Source organism: Dufourea novaeangliae, unplaced genomic scaffold (assembly GCF_001272555.1).
Source record: "Dufourea novaeangliae isolate 0120121106 unplaced genomic scaffold, ASM127255v1 scaffold246, whole genome shotgun sequence".
Taxonomy (NCBI): domain Eukaryota; kingdom Metazoa; phylum Arthropoda; class Insecta; order Hymenoptera; family Halictidae; genus Dufourea; species Dufourea novaeangliae.
In genome coordinates, this window is record NW_015374139.1 from 601,823 (window position 1) to 622,262 (window position 20,440).

Genomic DNA, 20,440 nt, shown 5'->3' on the forward strand with positions numbered 1-20,440 from the left:
CAATTTACAATAGCGTTTATGTAAATTTAGTAAAAACAGGCTTAAATATTATTTCTTTATACAATGTAACCATAACTTAACTATTATTCATTTCACACATCTTTAATTATTTTATTATTTTACTTTTACTGTTTCTTTTTTTGAGTAGTCACAAGAAATATACATACTCTTGTATTTTGCAAATCTTCCGTACGATCTTGTAATAACATTATCTGTAATCACTTATCCACGTATAACAAACGCAGATAAAAGATATATATATACACAATGTTTTTTAATTACAGCATTTTTCATTACTCCGTCATGTTTGATCTATCGAACGTATGTAGTTGATCGTGTATACATAGTGAGGCTACACAAAAATTTTGAAACTCATTAAACGCAGAATAAAAAAATAAATGCCTGAGATGTGTTGAATATTGTTCATCATAATAAATTATTCAAGGTGGATTAGTTTTTTCGTCTTTTTTTTAAAATTAGTGACTTGCGTAGACAATTAAATTTGTATTCACCGTGTTGGAGGAGCAGTATCGTTCTATACACTTCGCTTGTTAGTTATCAGATTATTCCTTCCGTATGTTACAATTAATCATTTTCAAATTTAATTTTTTTTCTTCAATTTGTCAGGTTATAAACAAAAATAAGTGGAATCGCAACGATGGTACTTTCTAAGATGACGAACGTAATGTTCCAGCTTACCAGTTCTTATTTGGAGCAGCTTTTCACCAGTCCAGTAAAAACAAAAGCAATTAGCAGGTACATTAATGTTTGGGATGTGGACGAGGCAATCGATTTTGTTTAATTCAGAAATTAAATTTATTACGAATACCTTTTTTATAGCTGTATTATTAACTCTCTTGGAAATCTCTTAGCACAAAAAATATCAGGAGCAAAGACCATCAATAGAGAAAGCCTACTTGCCTTTGCTATGTTTGGGTAAAGTTAATTAAAATGTTATTTAAATTTTGTATGTAAATAGTTCATATTTGGAAGTATTAAATATCTTGATTTTTTTGGTAGATTAATTATTGGAGGTCCTGTCCCCCATTATTTTCACTCATTAGTACATCCATTTGTGAAGAATCCTCTCATGGTTTTATTAATAGAGAGATGTTTGTATACACCATGTTTTCAAGTATTAACATTGTACATGTTAGCTGTATTTGAGGTATAGTTTTCTTCTTCTTACTATTTATTTTCTATTTAGTCATGGTATTATCTCATAAATTTAATTTCTTTCAGGGTAACACACATAATGATGCGTGCATCAGGGTAAAGAAATTATATTTGCCAGTACTTCTTGCAAACATGAAATATTTAACTCTTCTGCAGTATCTTAATTTAAATTATGTTTCACCAATGGTAGGTTTTCATTTCTATAAAACATTTTTTTTAATCACAATTTTTTATGTATTTTAAACTGATATTCAAATGTCATTGCAGATACGTGATTTGGTAGTAAATATGATTAGCTTCTTTTGGATTGTGTACCTTGCATTGCAATGGTCCAAAGAAGCAAAGTCCAAACAAGCACAGAAATAATATTTTGGTTGGCATATTGACTTTAGGTATATAGTTGAATGGTTCCATTTAAATAAAAAAAATATATTTTTTTAACTTTATTATTGATTGTTTTATAACTTTAAATTATATAAAGAAATATTTCTATTGCTATTGAAAATATAAATTAAATACATTTATAATATAATAAAATATGGAAATGTTTTGGGTGGAAAGACTCGATTTTTTTAAGCTTTTCGATTTAATCACACAACAACAATACAGAGTATATTACAGATATAATCAGAATTTCTTCCATTTCAACAATGGTAACATTTGATGACTGTAAATTATAAATAATAAATAGTAAGTCAAGAGCTATGGTATGTAAAAATTAAAAAAACTTTCAAGTGACGGAATGAGTATTTAATATTTTCTTCTACACTAATTCTATGAAATAAACATTTCGCGATAAGTGTGTATTTATGTTTCAATGTTTACGTTCGTGGATATGCATCAATGTAGCATCGATAATATAACACCATAGCACTTGACAATTTTACTTCAATAAAACTGACTCAGTCATTATGCAAGAGCTAGGTTCTACGTAGTTTTTCTTTCTAATTATAAACAACGTAGACTTTCGAAATATGACTTTTAACCCTATACATACATTTTCAAGACTTAACTTTGAATAATCAGGACTAGTCTAATTATGTCTTTTGGTACGCTGCCTGGCACTACAGCCAAGAAAGAAACTTTTTGACTAGTATTTAGATTAAAGTGAGTATTGCAAGTGAAAGAAAGTTTAAAAGTTTAATATCACTTTTATACTTTGTTCTTACTATCAAATTTGACAAATGACTAGCGAATTATAATATCATTAAATAAATAAATAAATAGATAAATAAATGTATAAATAAATATACAATCTCTTAGATGTTTAATATATAGAATGGAAAGCAAATGAGTGAAGTGCTAGGCTTCATTATGCACAGTAATATCTATGTACAAAAGGAACAGGTTGTAGAACATTGCACTAAAATATCAATTACTAATCCCTCGAGAAATTGGTAGATCAAAGAATGCTTGAGTTTTCTTTTTTTACTATTAATGGAATGTGTCTAAAATTTGACTAGCTGTTGTTTGTATAACAAACAATTACATGATTAAATAATCACGCTTACATAGAACTACTAGAGTAGTTTTAAATGAATATTTAAATAATATATATTGAACAGTAATGCAAGATCTGTAGAAGCTGCAACAAACACAGTTAATGATGATTACAATCATCATTGCCTCCTTATTGCTTAAGTACTCAGGTGAATGCAAGTTTGTAAAGAACATCTTCACACGGAGACTTAAAATTCTCAATGGTTGTGAGACAACATAAAACCGTGTGTAATAATATCACTTTTTAAAAACGACCGTATTAAAAAATATCACTGAGACGTTACGGTTATTACTAAAACATGTCTTTTGGTTTCTCTTGCACATACATCTTTGAAATCCTAATCAAATTCATAAAATCAAAGAACAAGCAATTGACTAGAACTGACGCTTACATTTCTTGTTGCCTGGTAAATTCCTAACAATGAATTGTAAAACACCATTCTCTTATTACCTAATCGAAATAAGAATTAAGGAAATCATGATGGCGTTACTCGACAAGCAAAAAAAACAACTATTTCGAACGATACATGTACTAATACTGAAATTAATGGTGTTATGGTGAATCACCATCGATGAGTATTAAGTCATGAGATCAGAGGTGTAAATGCATATTAAGATTTTATACAGACTTAAAAGATCATGCACCAAACTTAGAATGGCTTTTTTCCTTGCATCCTTGAAACATGCTTTCTACTGCAGGGAAAATAATTAAAAATTTACCCTTGTTGCGTCGAGGGATTGTTCAACATTACGAAACACGATACGTGTCGTGCACAATTGTTAGAAAAAGCATCGGAGAGAATTTTGGTGATCCGCACCATTCCAAATCTGACGCACAAAGAGGAACGTTGAATGGTCTTTTAAGGGGATCCGCTGGCTCGCTTTCAACGCGTGTACGATGGACTCCGACTTGGGGAACAACTTGATCGATGACTTGGACTTGACCAATTACTATGTCTGCTGCTATCTGAGCTACTCGGTGAAGAAGGTGGTGTTGGAGTAGGTCGATGATACGGAATTGGTCGCTTCCTGGCACTAAAATTAAGCGACGTCAATATTTTTGATAACCCAAAATGTGTATTCGTTAGAAATCATATTTGTGTCAAAAGTACACTCGTCACAGTTCTGTTAAACTCACGGACTTGAAAGTATTACCATTGTTAATAACTATCGTTACTGATATAGTAACATCGGCTGAGAAGCGTGCAAAATAAACCATGCTATAAAACAGAAACCAACATGCAAAATAAAAATGTGTCACTTACCTTGTTGATCGTGGAAGTCAGTGGGTAAGAAACGATTCGCAAATCACAACAAAAAAAAAAAAGAAAAAAGAAACGTCGAACTAAAGAAACAGGCTTGCTTGGTAGCGTAAATACATTTTTATTTGTGACTGACATAAAATAAAAGAGGATCTCTACTGTAAACGTTTAATTTACAATAATTTATAAGGGAAATACACGCATGCTACATCTACTAGTAATATTTGTAATTCGATAAGCATTTTAATACAAATAAAAAGAAACGGGGAAAAAAGAGAAAAAAAAATGATACAAACATAAGTATACTCGATTGCCTTGAAATAACGTTCGTGTCTCGATGCGGTACAGATAAAATACGTTTACTCTGTAAAATGAAGTAATACCGGGATTGCTGATTATACTTTGTATGATTTACAGATAAAAATTTCTGTAACATCTATATATATGTATATATATATATATGAAGTTAAGACTGATAAAGTTGTAATATTATAATATAATGACAGGGTCGACGATATCGTAATGAAACGAAAATGTCCTTTGCACTTATTCATTGATCATTATAATCTAATATTCGCATCAGCAGCTAAACTGCTCCGCCTTACATATCAGCTATTTATAATCTTAGGGAAAAGAAACGAAACTCGATATGCATCGTATTGGCTACTACGTGAACTGTAGGAAAGTAATAGAAACATCTGTGCGGAGTCGTTACTTTATCTTCTATGCCTGTCCCTCGATCTGTCCCTGTAGGACAACATAAAATCGTCATTAGATTAAACATACAAATCAAATGTCATAAATTTGTCTTTACCGGATCTTGTGAAGGACACATTAATAAATGAGAAATAAAAAATACCAAAAAAAAAGAACGTAAAAAAAATCAAATAAAATAGACTGAAAGAGATAAACGAATCTACGACTGATGCAGTGGATTTACAAAATTTGGCATGGTGTGCTGGAAAAATCGGCTGCTACGATAACGAAACTACTAAATCCGGGATACCTACCTTGTGATACGACGTCTGTCTAGGAAACTGGGCGAACCATGACGTCGCGGTATGGATGGAGATCGAGACCTGCTGGTAGCTGAGCTGCTCGATGTTGACCGGGATGACCTGCTAGAAACACTGCTTGACGATCTTGATGAACTAGAGAAGCTTCTACGACTGTGCCTAGAACTGAAAGAAAGAACATTTTATTCACATTAGGACAATTTATGCACGGACAGTGTGACATTCGTCACCACACAACATTTTTAATAAAATACTATCGACTATGAAACATTATTTCCATTCATTTACCTCAAAGAAGAACGTGAACTGCTCCTGCTGCGACTTCTCTTCTCCTTGTCCCGGGACACCCTGGACAACGACCGTGACCGGCTCCTCGACTTTTTCGACAAGGATCGGCTTCTGGATTTCTTCGATAACGATCTGCTTCGGGATTTCTTGGACAAAGATCGACTTCTGGACCGTTTTGACAACGATCTGGTCCTACTCCTGGATCTGGACTTTTCCGGCGAATGAGAAGGAGACTTCTTGGAACGCGACGGTGACCTGGATACGGACCGTTTCGATCCCGAGGATGATCTCGATCTAGTTGCCCTTTTCGTTCTTGCGGGAGATTTCGGCGATTTCTTCGATCTTGCCGGGGACACGGGTGACCTGTGTCTAGGTGACACTGATTTCTTGCCTCTCGACAGGGAACGTGACTTCTTGTCTCGCGAGGGAGATCTTGAAGAACGACACCTGGGAGATCTGGGCGATCTTTTCTCCGGGGAGACTGATCTTGTGTAAGACCTGGAACGTGACCTGGAGTAGGACTTGTCTCGCGGAGAATGCTTTCTAGAAACGGGCGAACCCTTCTTTGAAGTGCTCGGTGAAGCGGACCGTTTCGATTTGCCCACGTTGCATGGTATAGGAGGCGGTGACTCGCTCGGAGAACGTAACTTTATGGGCACATCTTTGTGAGAAATTGTCGGTGAATGCGAAGGTGACTTGCTTTCCGATGAATTTTTCCTTAGGAGAACCGGAGAATTCTTTTTAGGGATGCTCGGAGACTGGGAACGATGATTCGTCTTAGTTGCCAAACACGGGGAACTCGAGTTTATCTTATTTAAGGCCTGCAGCAGCGGAGGAGACTCGCTAGGTGACCGTATCTTTATAGCTGCCTCTTCTCGAGTCAGTGGTAACGCGGGTGAAGGTGATCTGCTCGATACTGGTGACTGTACAGCAGGCAGATGCGATATAGGTGACTTTGATTTGGACCTCTCCTGAACTGGACCGACAACGATGTTTTGTATCATTTTCGGCGGATCGTTTGGTAAAGCAATATCAAGTATGCTATCTTCTTTCCTCTCCATCTTTATCTTTACAGGACTTATTACTTTCTTCCCTATGGCTTCCCTAGCCTTAGCTGCTAATCCACATTGCAATCGTTTCAGAGTATGTAGCTCCTTCATCCTTTCCTCGTCTTCCGGTTTTGGTTCGTCATCCGCCATGTCAGTTTCATCTTCGCTGGAAGAACGTAGCCTGACCCTTGGTATAATCGCCCTTATCTTTCTAGTCTTAGAACTGGATCGAGACTTTCGTTTGTTGTCATTATTCTTCTTCGGATCTCGTTTCTTCTTGTCCTCTAGAATGTGTTTATACCGTTCTGGATTCTTTCTTACGGGAGAATAGCTCAAGGTGGATCGTCTGGATCTACTCCGGCTCTTGCTGTGGCTTCTGCGACGCTCCCTCGATCTTTCTCGCCTGTCCCTTTGCCTTCTGGGTGACCTTGACCTTCTTCTGGAGTCGGATCTTCTACGTCTAGGCGGTGGCGATGGTCTGCGTCGTGATCCATAACGATCATACCTCGATCGACTTCTGCTCCTGGACACCGAGTACCTGGTGTATCTCCTGGGTGATCTCGACACTCTTCTTCTTCTTGGCGAGGGACTGACTCGCCGGGATCTTGAATATCTTCTTGGAGATCTTCCTCTGTCGATTCTGCTCCTTGACGGTGATCTGTGACGCCGTGGCGGTGGACTCTTGAGCGGTACTGGTGTTTTCTCCTTCTTTTCAGGAACAATCTTCTTAACGGGAGAATCTTTCTTTTTAGGGGGCGGAGTTTCGTTTCGACTCTTTTCTTGCTTCTTTGGAGAACGGTTTGATCGAGACTCTTTGACCGTGTTCTCTACCTCATCGTTCTTTGACTTTTCTACGACTTTATCGTGTTTCATAGACTTTTTCGGCCTCTCTGGGGAGCTGAAAATAATACGTTAGATTTGTATTCATTTCAACGGAACCTTGAAATTGTTTATCCTTGAACGTACCTGTCGGACGAGCTCTCAGATGACTGATGCTTCCTCTTGATAGCTGTTTTTTTCTTCTAAAAAAAGAACCGTACAGATTACTAAATTAAACAACATTGGGTAATGAACACCAATCATGCATATGTTTTGTCAGTAGGATAAAAAAAAGATATTGCAAATGTTTAAAAATTCTTCGGAGTCTGCTCATTCGCTCTAATGTATTTAAATAGATAATTTGAAATGTATACAAGTGTAATTTATAAATGCATTAAATCGAGAATTGAAAATAAAATCAAGAAAATAGTAATCACAAGCTAATATATGAGTATTGTATGCACTAATCTCTTCGCATTGCACCTATGTCAGAGAACAAGCAGTCTCCCATTAATTATTATCTCGTAAATGTGATGGTGCTTGACACAAAACGAGTGAAAGGCAACAACAATCGCAAGTTTGTACGAATATAAATCACAAATTATTATTACATTGAGTAGCGGCATATCTGGTACTCACTCAGGGAATATATCCTGTCAAATGGCGCTGATAATTACAAACAATACTGAGATTTACACTTTTGAAATAATGACTGTTAACTTGAAATCAGATAAAAATCTTTACAGAAACAAGCAATGAATCATGCTTATTCAAAGATAGGCAGCAACACAAAATTTCTGATAACTCCAATGATAACTGACAACTAATCAAGGGAAAAATGAACGCAAAGTAGATGTCACATGCTCCTGCTTCACGTGCTAGTCCTTTGCATTATTTTTCGTACCTCATGCTTTTCTTTAGCCTCTGCTTTGGACTTCTTCTTCTTCTTTTTCTTTTTCTTCTTTGACTCAGTTTCTGATGAACTATACGAAATGATTCAATTATATTAGTAAATGAATTTACAAATGTTCACATTATTATAATTCTGCATGTACCATTACCTGCTATCATCCGAAGCCTCGCTGGATTCACTATCAGAGGAACTAGCCTCACTCTTCTTGTGTTTCTTGTCCTTTTTCTTTTTCTTAGACTTTTCTTTTTTCTTACTAGCCTTTGGAGACTCCGACCTAGGGAACACATTTGACATTATTCTAAGTGTTTCGCTGTGTGCTGGATTAACTTATATTTGTCTTTTTTTTTGTTTTTAAATGATATTTATTCTTTAATTCTTGCAGTGGGCGTCTTCCTGTCGACAAGTGCATACCTTGTGCTGACAATAAAGAAAGCTGTAGTACAATGTATCCGTGTGTGAAACAAATACTTTATTCTAATGATACAAGCTACCTGCTTTCAACGAGCTCGATCAAAGTAATGAACAAACATTCGATAGTAATTTAGAAACGTGAAGTCTGATGGAACATTTTTCGACTGAACTATACCAGCGTCTCTGGATAAGGTTTTGTAATTCAAAAAATAGATAACTAATTTATACATACATGTATATGTACAGGAAATGCAGTGTGTGTGCGTGAACACTTTAATGTTTATCGATATATTCAGAACAAGAACAAAAGTTTTTCTCTTTCTTTCACTGCAATTCCAAATGAATTTAAGTAATGAAAAATACAGATACAAAGATACGTATACAGGTTAAAATCACAATAATATTGGGCTATAGCTAACAAACCGACTACATAATTATCGATTTGAAAGATTTGGTTTTGTCATAGTCGTCTGAGATTTCCATATCAACCACCAGGCCGCGATATTAGGACCTATATGCAAAACCACATCTTTCAATAGTCACAAAAGACAAGTATACAAAATATGAGGAGTATTGATATAATATGGGATTAGCATTACCTTGATAACCATCGATAGGGACGGACTTGTCAGAAAAAAATAGAGAGATGACATTAACAACAAGCTTCATCGATAACAACAACAAAGATAGAAATGCATGATTTACGCATCAGATTGTTATGTTATTGTTCAAAAAACCCGCGTGTTTATCTTGTACATTAAGTAAATGTTTGCCTATTATAATGTATAGTAGTAGTATTATCCACTTTAGATAACTGTAACGTTCTTTTTTTGCTAATTTTTATATAAATCGCTAGTACAGCAAACATTTACCTCTAATGGCGCCTAAGAGAGAGACAATACCTAAACATAAGGCAGTGGACAGACTCGATTGATCTCTTTTTCTCAGTACACAGAGTTTTATATCGCTTTTGAGTGTTATTTTTTGTTTGTTTGTTTTGGAAAGTAGACGCGACGACCACACTTACCTACTGAGCCTACTAGGTAGGCACTCAGTCCTCCTCAGTTCTGTTTGAAACAGAGAAAGGTGTGTATGGGACATGAAATAGTAGGTGAGTCATGAGTCAGTATCTGACAAGAGGTGTGTAATAAGCAAATGAACGAGTGTGGACTTGCGGTAAATGAATAATTAATCGAGGGGGGCGGGGGGGCAGGAAAGGAACTACTACAGGGGCATGTTTGTTCGGCCTTGGAGCCTGGATTCTTGTGCACATCTTTACAACGCTGTTCCATTGAAAGATTACTGATGAATACAATTAATATACTAAAAACTATACAGTATATGCATCACAACATTGTACTATAGTATCACGAAGTCAGTTCCTATTATTACACTACTATACTATAGTCTGTTGTAGTATAACATCACAGTACTACTGCTACGCTATAGTATACAGTGTACACAAGGGTGTATAACTGAATGTGCCACAGTTAGGTATCTTTAAAATTCAAACGGATACGAAAAATTATATCACAATCTTGATTCCTTTAGTGGCACCATGGTAAATTTCTTATGGCCTTAACGGTTTCAACTTTAAAAAGAAGTTAGTGCATCCCCCTATGCTATTCAATCCCTCCCTATACACAAAACTTCAGTTTCATTGATCTATTTTTGCTTTCACAGATGATTTTGTGACAACACATTCGGCTTTACACCTTGCATTACTATTCAATATACCATAGTACAATACAGTAATATATCTACTATAGTCTGTATCAGCGTTATATTCGTCGTCCAATATAATTAAAAAGCAGCAACAGCGGCATTGAATCCAGCCTCCACTGACCCGTGCACCATTACGTTGTCTTTTACCTTTCCTTCTTGTGCTTCTTCCCCTTTTTCTTCTTGCCCGTGCTACCGGAGCGTTTACGTTTTTTCTTCTCCGGCACGGTCGTTGTGTCCGGCACGGGGCTCGGTGTTCTCACCAGTTCGTACACTTTGCTAGCAGCGGCTCTCGCCTCGGCTTCGCGCGCGTGCCTCTCCGGGTCTAGGCTACTTCCCTCCACGAAGAACTCCGATATTCCGAACGCCTCTCGTAGCTTTGCGTTTTTTTCTTGCTGCGCCTCGGCGATCTGGTGCGTTTCGCGTACACTGGAAGACGCAAAGGCACTTATTGATCCATTACATTATTCACTCTTCGATTCGAGAGAATTAAAAAAAAGAAAATATCAAGTTAATCTCCAAGTAATTAGCTCCTCTTCCTAAAAAAAAATGTCATCCAGTTAATTCCATAGAAGTCCGAATCTACACGTATCGTGAGAATTTCAAAATGAAACAAAAATATTTGTCAATCTCCAAGGACGTAGATTTTTTCACCATACGCGAACCCACACACGGTGATACACCATAAAAGTCCAAACCTCCACGTATTACAAATCAAATACAGTGACACCGTGTAGAAACGCAAAGCAAAAAAGAACGGTGCAAACTGTAGATCCCTGGATTGATCTCGAAGACGATCATTAACACATCTTTTTCCACTAATACACCTAATGCCACACGATGACAAAAACTATTTCTAGAAAAACCCCTCATCAATCGTACCCTAAAGAAACAAAACACGGGTCGATGTCAAATGATAAAAATAAACACACGAAGGGTGTTGGAGCGCACCATGACCCATTTTCCAATATTTTCGATCCACCACCCCCCCCCCCAGATCGGGTGGACAGAGACGAGGGAGATATCGTACCGCGTTGATATTTTCACCGTCATCGTCGTCGCACGGAACGGATATTCTCACTGGCTGTTCGAATCTGTATCAGAACATTCCCATAAAGTGCTCGCGCGCGTGCGACCCCGTCTAACGAAGAGCCTGGTCCCAGGGGTGCTGCCACTGGCTGGCCAGTGTGTCTCGCGACAAACGTTCAGGCGTCCGGACAATGCGGCAAAACTAGTGACATAACACTGGAGAGAGGACTCTATGCCGATGGAGAAATCGTGAGGCGGCCCCTTCTTCTGCCTCGCGAGTGAAAAGCGTGGCCGAAGAGGGGGGCAGGGGGTAGGTCGAGCGAGCCACCCCTACGCCAACGCTCGAGCGCGCGGATCAATACAATCCAGCTGTTCTCTTTTCTGGTATCCCTTTCGCGCTACTCGCCCGCGCTACATGCTTATATTCAGCAGCCATGCAACCACTCTTTCTGTTTCTCTCGCGAGTCACCCCACTGTGACTGGGAAAATATATTTTTTTTAACCTTTTAACCCAGCTCCACTTAGATGGTTCTCTACGTCTTAGGGGATGGGAACTCTACGTGTTCGTGGTTATTTGTTAATTACCCTTTTGTTGAATGTCCCGTTCGCATAATTAAGTGATTTTGTTTCTACCCCTTAAGCTGTTACTACCGTTGCCTCCATTTTGATAGAATGGACCAAAAAAGGAAACGTATGTTTTTCTAGTTATTTCTGTTCAATAATTTATATTTACTGTGCACGATATTCTTTACTTTTGACGTGGTCTCACCCTTCTTCGTTTTTTCGTAGCTAGTTGGGGAAAAAGAGAACTTGGTGAACCGACGGTTAATTGGCGAGATTATGGCGTGTTAAAGGGTAACAGTTGTTTACGCGGAAATGTTTTGCTTTCGCGGGGAGGGGAGAATCGGAGCAGTTCAACAGCGTTGAGTCACCACCCCATGGCGTTCAGCACGCGGAGGAGGACTACTGTTTGCCTTTTTAATCCCCATTGAACCCCTGTTTCGTTACATTGAACCGCCGTTCAACTGTTGACATTTTTCCCCTCAATACTTTGCCGAAAACGAAATACTCGCGTTTATTAATTTCGAGGACAACTGGTGACATGTTTTTTTTTCTTTTATTACGAATGGCAAAGTTGCTGCCGTGAGTTGTAGCGTTCGAGTCGATATTTAACCAGGACAAGAAAATACGATAATCCTCCTAGTGCTTATTATGAGGGAAAAAGTAGACAAATTTATTAATTTTGAACATGCATTAAGTAACTGTAGCAGGGATGCTGCAAAAATATACACGGTGGAGCTATGGACTTTGAAACGCGTGCCACTGACCGTGTACCAGATATCCCAGATGGGAACAAGTGAAAAGGATAATCTATGGTCGGAGAAATCCTATTCTTCTTGTTACCCTTCTAATGTGGACAACGGTAGAGGTAATCCATATTTTGTTGGCAGAACTGATTCAATTGCCTCTGTTCTGTAACGATAATTCTAACATCTATCTAATTTCTATTCCAGCCAAAGATCTATCGTTTACTATTCTTAGGGTTTAAAAATATTTCAAAAACAGCTCCTTTGGAGCAAGAAACGAAAGATCATTATTGGTTCACCTGACGACGGAGCGCACGTTGCTTCGCCGTCCGGCAAGGAGATGAAGCTGTATACGCTGGCAGCAGCAACAGTGCTGTCGCATTTGCAACTGTGCACGCTTCTTTCCGTTCGCCGCGTGGAGTTTACGTTTCCGGGACCGTTTCATCACCTTCTGCCGATCCAAGAAGAAATTACCCCGCCACAGGGTCTCGAAGAAGGCGCGGCCATCGGCCGGGCCGCGTCCACGCGCCGGTTTCAACGGAGATGATACCGTCATAGACATGGTCATTCACTTCAATCCTCGATTTCCAGTCACAAAAACCGATCCTCCGTCTGACAGAACTTCGATCCAAACAACAGTAACCGAATCTCCGTGAATTCTTTTCGATTACAAGCGAACAAATTATTCTTCCGAAGCTTCCGGTTTAAAAATATTCTTCAATCTTTTCCTGGAGTACAAGTTTGGTTGAAAAAAAAAATAGCAACCAAATCTCCCCAAAAGATCTCTTTTCAGTTGAAAATTGCCTTAAGATTTCTATGTTCCCTCTATCGAAATTCTCGATCTTCCTTAAATTTCAATATTCCAATTCCTCGTTCCTCACGATCTAACGTAATGTTTCTTCTTTGTTCTCTGAAGTATGGTATTTGTTGGTTACCCAGTATGGTTGTCCAAAAAAATATTTCATTACAGTTCAATTTGCCGCGGGAGCAGAGGGGTTGGCCCTGAGTGACAATCAACGCTCCTGAATAATTAACGGGGCTCAGTAATTAGGGAAGCATTAAGCGCGATCGGCCGCTAATTTACGCTAAGGAGCTCTGCCGGTCGCTGGGTATGCAAGTAGTTCCGACGTGGCTTAATCCCTTCTCGAGGGCGGCTTTGATAGTTTAGGAGGATGGAAAGAAGGGGAGAGTGGGGGCGAGACTCGAGGCGAAGGTAATGGCTTCCTCCCTGCGATTACGGCCAGGCGGCCCCCGTTGTATTCAGAATGTCTGCTATCCCAACGCGGGAACAATCATCCGGCGCGGAGATGATGAAAATGTCAGCTTTGACGTGTGCTTGTCCCCTCAGGTAGACGGAAAGTAAAACGGGATCGATTGTTCCTTCCGAAAGTAATCAACGTTGAAGCACAGGTTTTCCCCTCTTGGATCGTCACGTTTCTTCTCGCGTCCCCGCTGGAAATCGTCGGCTCCGTCAACGGAGACACACGATAAATCTTGTTAGTTATATTTCTTACTTATACGACCACCGTGTATGTATACATAGATATATCCTTAACGTTGTGTGTACGAATTATATAGGAAGACTTTTCGGTCTTAATTCTAGCTTATCGTGACTAAGGAAGACTTCAGATCAGGCACACTAATCGTCGTGGTTTCATTCCCGTGTATACGAAGCAACGATATCTTTACCTTAATATTACATCGTCGACTGATGTCGCGATTTGAAGACACATGGATTTATCATAGAAAAGAAATTTGATCTCTTACGAATCCGTCGATCCCTCTTGATCGATCCACGTGGCCTCTCCAGCGAGGGGGGAGGATATATCTTCGGTGTAGCAAACTTCGTTCCCTCGTGGAGTCACGCAGAATTCCTCTCTTGGATCGTTTTCTTGGACGAAACTGCAATCTTCTCCCCTTTTTATACCGATCTTTACGTTCAGATTTGTACGTGCCGTCTGTGTAGAGATGCGTGAATTCTGGTCGAGGTTCTTTTCTTAAGGTACCTTAGAGCTACACTTAACCGCGACGTTGCTTAGCACTTAGAAATTACTTAAAGATTCTAATGTTGGACTACGCGCTAATGGAAGACTTTTTGTGATTTTGTTGTTCGAGCGTATCACGAAACCGGTTACATGTTCCCTTCTTTTTTTTTTGGCACGGTTCGATCTCCCGTCAACGAGAATTCGAGGGATTATTCCCGTAGGATCCGTGCACCCGACGACGCGCAGCGTCGCAACGCCGGTCCATCCTCGCACTGAGGCGGAAAAGTCGAGTGAGATGCTGGAACAAACTCACCCCCCTCTCCCTATCGTTCCCCTCGCGCGTCTCTGTTTCTCTTCCCGTACAAACCCCCGTCCCCCAACTCCTGGATCACCTCCCTTTTCGTGGGTGGCGCCGGCGCTATGGGGAACGTCGATATCGGCAGCGTAACACCCCCTGAAAGCCAGCCCGAGAATGCGACCGTCTCCACCCTCCAATAATATTGGGCTTACCGGGAAGCTGCGTTTTCACGAGGGGTAGCGGATGCCTCAAGATTACGTTTAGCCGACCTTACCACACCGAATAACAGCATATTCGAACCTCCGAGCATCGAACAGCTACTAATTCTGTACTTTTCCTTCGAAGTTATCGAGATTCTTTGAGGTATCCTCGGGTGCCTGTTGTTTGGAATGAATTTAGAGTGTTTCTGAATGTATACTCCATATTCCTTGTATTCTCCAACAGCAAGTTTAATTTGTAATTGTTTTTTTTTTTTCAATTTTTAAATATTCTCCAGGTACCTTCGTGCAGGGTCAATTTTTAAAGGTAGCTTGGCTTGTATGGTTGGATAGATGTTTCTTTTGGGGTTGCAGTGTTATACTTTGAATCCTTTGGAACCTTAAATTAATTCTTAAAATACTAAATACATATTTTTTTTAATAATGTTAAGAAACTGAGGGTTGAGAGCTTCTCGTTCTTTTAGTCCCTTCGACAGTGAGGAAATATTTGAATTTTCTCTTTCATGTAAGATCATAACAGTCTTTCAAAGGGATAGCTTGAGAGCACACAAGATATAGATACTGGTCGTCTATCATCTAGGTACTATATATAGATACTATGCTGGATTACTATAGGAGTGGCCAAAAATACTTCTCTATCTATGTACTGTCTTTCACTTATACAAGCAATGTAATTGTATAATACAGAATGTAATATTTATGTATTCATTTCTGTACATACATGCATTTTAATTGGATATTTTTTTTTAGTAAAATTTCTAACATTAGAAAAGGAAAGAAAAATAAATAAGGAAGGAATGTACTTACTTTACACGACCAAATTCATCTCGGGGTACTGCTGGCTTGGCATCACTTCCCATTAACATGGATCTGTATGATTCTACTTTCGTTTTCACTTCCTCGGTTGTAAAACTATAAAATAAAAAAAAATTCAGGTAAATAGTTACTCTACTGTTTATTGTACTATAGTCTGTGAACTATGCAAGCAATATACTGTGTAGGAGGAATACATTGAAGCCAATGGTAAGCTAAATCCAATTGATGTTTAAAATCTCATTTGGTATTGGGTTCAAGGAATCAATAAAGCTTCATATTTTCTGTACATATGTACATATATATATATACAATTCATGAAAAATTATTATTGTATATATTTAATAAGATTATTTTATAATTATAAGTCCTTCTTAGTTAATCGGCTTACCCTTGTTCCTCCAGTATGTCAGCAAACTCGGCACATTTAACTTCAACTTTTCTTTTTCTAACATGATCGAGAATCTCCTTATTAGGTTGTTTATTAAGCTGATCTAATTTTCCTTCATCGGTTTTATAGGTAACTTTCTCTTTAGTTTTGCGTACAATTGCCCAATTTCTTTGGACATGTCCGTTTGTTCCAGAACCACGTGGTGTCTGTAATCCAATTCCATTATACATCTTGTATTACACCTGCAAAACCAAAATAGAATCTCATAAGTGTGATACTTAAAACAGTACTTCAACTGAGTTTAGAGTGCCTATTAAGCCAACATACAAACTATCTTTTGCTCACAATCAAAGGTTCATAAACAAAGGTAACTTCAAGGATGAAACGACTTAATATATACTCTCGATACAATCGTACAAAAACAACAATCAGAGGTTTCTATAAGCAACACGAGTGAACAAGTACCTCAACAATGAATGACAGAAAGTGAACAACAGCCGTTGCGGGTACGTTCAAAAACTTGACTAAACATCGTCTTTGCCGCGCTCAAAGATTAAATTAATAGACTCTCACCTGGTGCTCAACGTAAAGTCTTACCTAAATTACAGCGAATCGATCGACAATGTGACGTGATTGAACTAATAACTTAGGAGGGAGCGGGAAGGTAGGTTAGAATAGAATACACACAAATCAATTATCGATCCGGCGAGTGCTGCGCAAATTTCGCGTCCATCAATTTCACGTAAATGTGTAGCATTTACCTTTGCATCGGTGTCACCCCGGGCAATCTTGTTGTGTCATCCACGGGACTGTTGATCGACTAACTTATCCCCGAATGAAATTGATCGGTGAAAAAAAATACAAGGAGGACCGCGATTTCCGTGGTGTTACCGTTTCACGCGGCAGCCCTCGCGATGTATCGTATGGTGGCGCCACTCTTTCACATAAGCGTAGGATGAGGATTAAATAATGCGTTCCATAATTAGTGCGTATGATACTCGTTTTATATCATCTCTAAACATTTTAAACACGTAAAATAACCGATACACGATACCGCCAATGCGAAAAATAAATGTCACTTTATTTCTGGCGTACTTAAAATAAAAATTTTATTAACCAAAGATTACACCATTGATTGCATCAATTTGTGTAAATAGTACTGCGCAATCGCATATAATCTTCGAAGTAACGCGCGAGACGCTAGCAGAAAACATAAAACGCACTGAACTTGTCACGGGGAAACGCACGTGGTGTCGTATAATGTAACCAAAAAATCATGTTTATAAGATTTAGGCTTTAGTCGCTTTAGTTGAATTTGTATGTGGATACATGGTGGTGTAGGTTTAACTCAATGAATGGTTAGATGTTTATAAACACACGGAAAAAGTTACTTACCTTTGTGATACAATGGAAGTTAATGTAGGAGATGTAGTAATGCCTGGCGATGTTGTGAGGGATATTGCAACGATTAATAAGAAAGAAACAATAATTTTGGGACCTGGTCTTCGTCGTGAAGCTGACACCGTTTTTGCGTATAAAGCGGGCATACTGAAGAAAACAGATCCCGCTGTGTACTATGTAGATAGTTATCAGAAACGGTAATGGCATCAATAGTTCTTTACAAATCATCTAAAGCTTAATTATAGAATGTGTAATTAACATATATTACAGATATGTACCAAATCGTGGAGAAAATGTATTGGGTATAGTTACACAAAAGAGTAGTGATATTTTCAAGGTAGATATAGGGGCTAGCGAACAAGCATCTCTTTCGTACCTAGCATTTGAAGGTGCCACAAAAAAGAACCGTCCTGACATTCAAGTGGGTGATCTAGTTTTTGCGAAGCTTTTGGTCGCAAGCAAAGATATGGAACCAGAACTTGTGTGTGTGGATTCCCATGGGAAGGAGAAGAAATTAGGTGCTTTAAGCTCCAATGGCATGCTTTTTACATGTTCATTGAGTCTTATCAGAAAGATATTGAACCACAATTCTCCATTGTTTAACACACTATCACATAGTCAGGCATTTGAAGTAGCTGCCGGAATGAATGGTAGAGTATGGGTGAGGGCGAGGACTGTTCATGAAACAATAGCAGTGGCAAATGCTATTTTAGCTGCAGAATATGCTGCACCCAATGAAATAAAGAAGTTATGTTCAGCTATTGAAAAGACTTTACTTTTAACACAGGCAGGTAATGACAATTGATGATGATAATAAAGAGGAATATCCATTTTGTTATGAATGGGTTATTTATTGTACCAATATTGTTAATGAGTTTTATAAATAAATCTGTATGATTTCTTATATGAAATATTGTGATTATAGTGACAACCATTGTGACAACCATCGTGATAAAATTGTAGAATTCGAACTACATGTAGTACGTATAGTATCATTAAGTATGCTGGTCATGTATACTGAAAAATACAATGAAAACAATCAATAAATTTCTATTTTGAGAAATATATTCTCGTACTACTTGTGTTTCTTGTTTTGTAGCAATTTAATAATGCAAATTGTTTAATGAGTAAATTATATTGATAAATGATTAGAATGAATAACAATGTTTCTTATAAGAATGACATTATAAAGCATTTTTCTAAAGATCCTGTAAAGCACTGTTGTTATCAGTATCTAGATGTACGTGTAAAAGTGAATAAAATGATTTGTGCTATATTTTCTGATATGTGACTAATGTCTTTTGCCTGTAATGTGAAAGCTATACTCTAACTAATGATAGTATCAGATATTCAAGCACAACCTTGACTTTCTTTATTTTTTTCCCATAAAAATATTTAAACAACTCTTAAATCAAGCACATTACATTTTTTCATATTTTTTTTTCTCTTTTTTAATACAGGATTTGTACGTGATGGAATGTGCATTGTATATAGTTTGTAAAACAAACTGTGAACATATCAGGAAAATACCGTTCTAAACATTACAACCATGTACAATGGCTATAGAATGAATTCGTACAATAGTTTAAATTTAATATAACACTGATTTAGCGCGAACAATTCTGTATGTATATGGAGTATTATTAGACATTAAATAACAATAAAGTGACACAGTATATATATAGCATAAATAAAGGAAATTAATATAATCAAGCATGCGTGTTTAACAATTTATACAAAATATAGAAACAAAACAATAATGTGCGATTATATATACAAATTTCACTTCCTACCTAAATTCAGATTTGTTTGTAAGACAAAGAATTAACTTAATTGTTTAAAGAAACTACCAGAAACGCTTTGGACTCCAAATAATAAATAATACAGTAACGCAATAGAGAATTAACACATAGAATAATACCAGTAATTAATTGTCATTATAAATATCATTTACCATCCCTTAAGTTATGGATAGAAAAACTAATATCATTACTTTAATAAACAATGACATAACAGATACGTAGTTTTTACAAAAAGTAAAGATTCTCGAATTATATCAGTATTTATAACTGCTTCTATTTGTAAATACATATTATTATAAAAATCTTAAATGCAAAACTGAAAGAGTTGACGTTTTTTTTTGTAAAAACTACATTGAGATTTCTTTCTCTGGTATGTCATAGGCAGGCAATATGTATGTTAGGGACGATTTATGGTGCTACCGGCAACCATTATACTATTCTATGGTATAGTGCTTCACTTAGTACATATATATTAATACAATACCATTAACTACAGACTATAATGATAAATGGTATGCACATGTTGCGCTTTATAGCTTTTTTCCATTAAAAATGTCTGATTGTAGATGCAGGAAACACAACCAAGCAAAGGAAAGATTTGAATAAACTATAAAGAAATTGAAAATGGTAATTAGACTGATTATACAATGTATTGCCATAGCGTGAACGCAAAATATCTGCCATTATCACTGTAGATATAGATTTTAGTGTATGTAATCTCGATCTACCTCATAAAAATATATCTATGTTACATTGTTAGGGCATCAGAACAACCTTTTGATATAGAAAGATAAAAACGTTCTATTGCAAAATTAATTTTAGCGATGTGTTTTTGATTTTAATATTATAATAATAATTTGGAGTTCCTAATAACAAAAAGTTAAGATGCTTTTCATGATATTGAAAAAATATTATTCATCTTATTCAAAGAAATCGTGATCGTTACCTTATTATTTACTTTTGCTTTTAATGATATTACTTTAATGATTGTATTTCTAACATGATAAAAGTCATTTTATGAACATCCTATATTGCATAGG

At 37.3% G+C, this 20,440-nt stretch overlaps 3 protein-coding genes across 7 annotated transcripts; 2 read left to right on the plus strand and 1 right to left on the minus strand.

Moving 5' to 3' along the window:
- The first annotated feature begins 479 nt into the window (after positions 1-479).
- LOC107191293 (peroxisomal membrane protein 2) lies at positions 480-1,542 on the plus strand. Its single transcript, XM_015580290.1, has 6 exons — positions 480-550; positions 628-756; positions 841-936; positions 1,021-1,168; positions 1,243-1,362; positions 1,444-1,542. Exons 2-6 carry the CDS (start codon positions 659-661, stop codon positions 1,540-1,542), a joined length of 561 nt encoding a protein of 186 aa, XP_015435776.1. The 5' UTR covers positions 480-550; positions 628-658.
- Positions 1,543-3,493: 1,951 nt separating this feature from the next.
- Positions 3,494-17,105, minus strand: LOC107191409 (serine/arginine repetitive matrix protein 2). Of its 5 annotated transcripts, XM_015580448.1 has the most exons (11): positions 16,959-17,105; positions 16,198-16,439; positions 15,801-15,905; positions 10,307-10,585; positions 8,172-8,297; positions 8,015-8,093; positions 7,258-7,313; positions 5,243-7,189; positions 4,949-5,119; positions 4,654-4,685; positions 3,677-3,711 (listed from the first exon to the last, which is right to left on the minus strand). In XM_015580448.1, the coding sequence occupies exons 2-10, from the start codon at positions 16,425-16,427 to the stop codon at positions 4,655-4,657; spliced, it is 3,024 nt and encodes a 1,007-aa protein (XP_015435934.1). In that variant the 5' UTR covers positions 16,428-16,439; positions 16,959-17,105; the 3' UTR covers positions 3,677-3,711; position 4,654. The 5 variants fall into 5 exon arrangements, with proteins under 5 accessions (XP_015435932.1, XP_015435935.1, XP_015435936.1 ...); XM_015580446.1 differs by lacking the exon at positions 4,654-4,685 and having other exon boundaries at positions 3,494-3,711; XM_015580447.1 differs by lacking the exon at positions 3,677-3,711 and having other exon boundaries at positions 4,413-4,685.
- A 28-nt stretch (positions 17,106-17,133) lies between these two features.
- LOC107191410 (exosome complex component RRP40) lies at positions 17,134-18,428 on the plus strand. The gene is made up of 2 exons (XM_015580451.1): positions 17,134-17,795; positions 17,869-18,428. Exons 1-2 carry the CDS (start codon positions 17,605-17,607, stop codon positions 18,401-18,403), a joined length of 726 nt encoding a protein of 241 aa, XP_015435937.1. The 5' UTR covers positions 17,134-17,604; the 3' UTR covers positions 18,404-18,428.
- Positions 18,429-20,440: the final 2,012 nt, after the last annotated feature.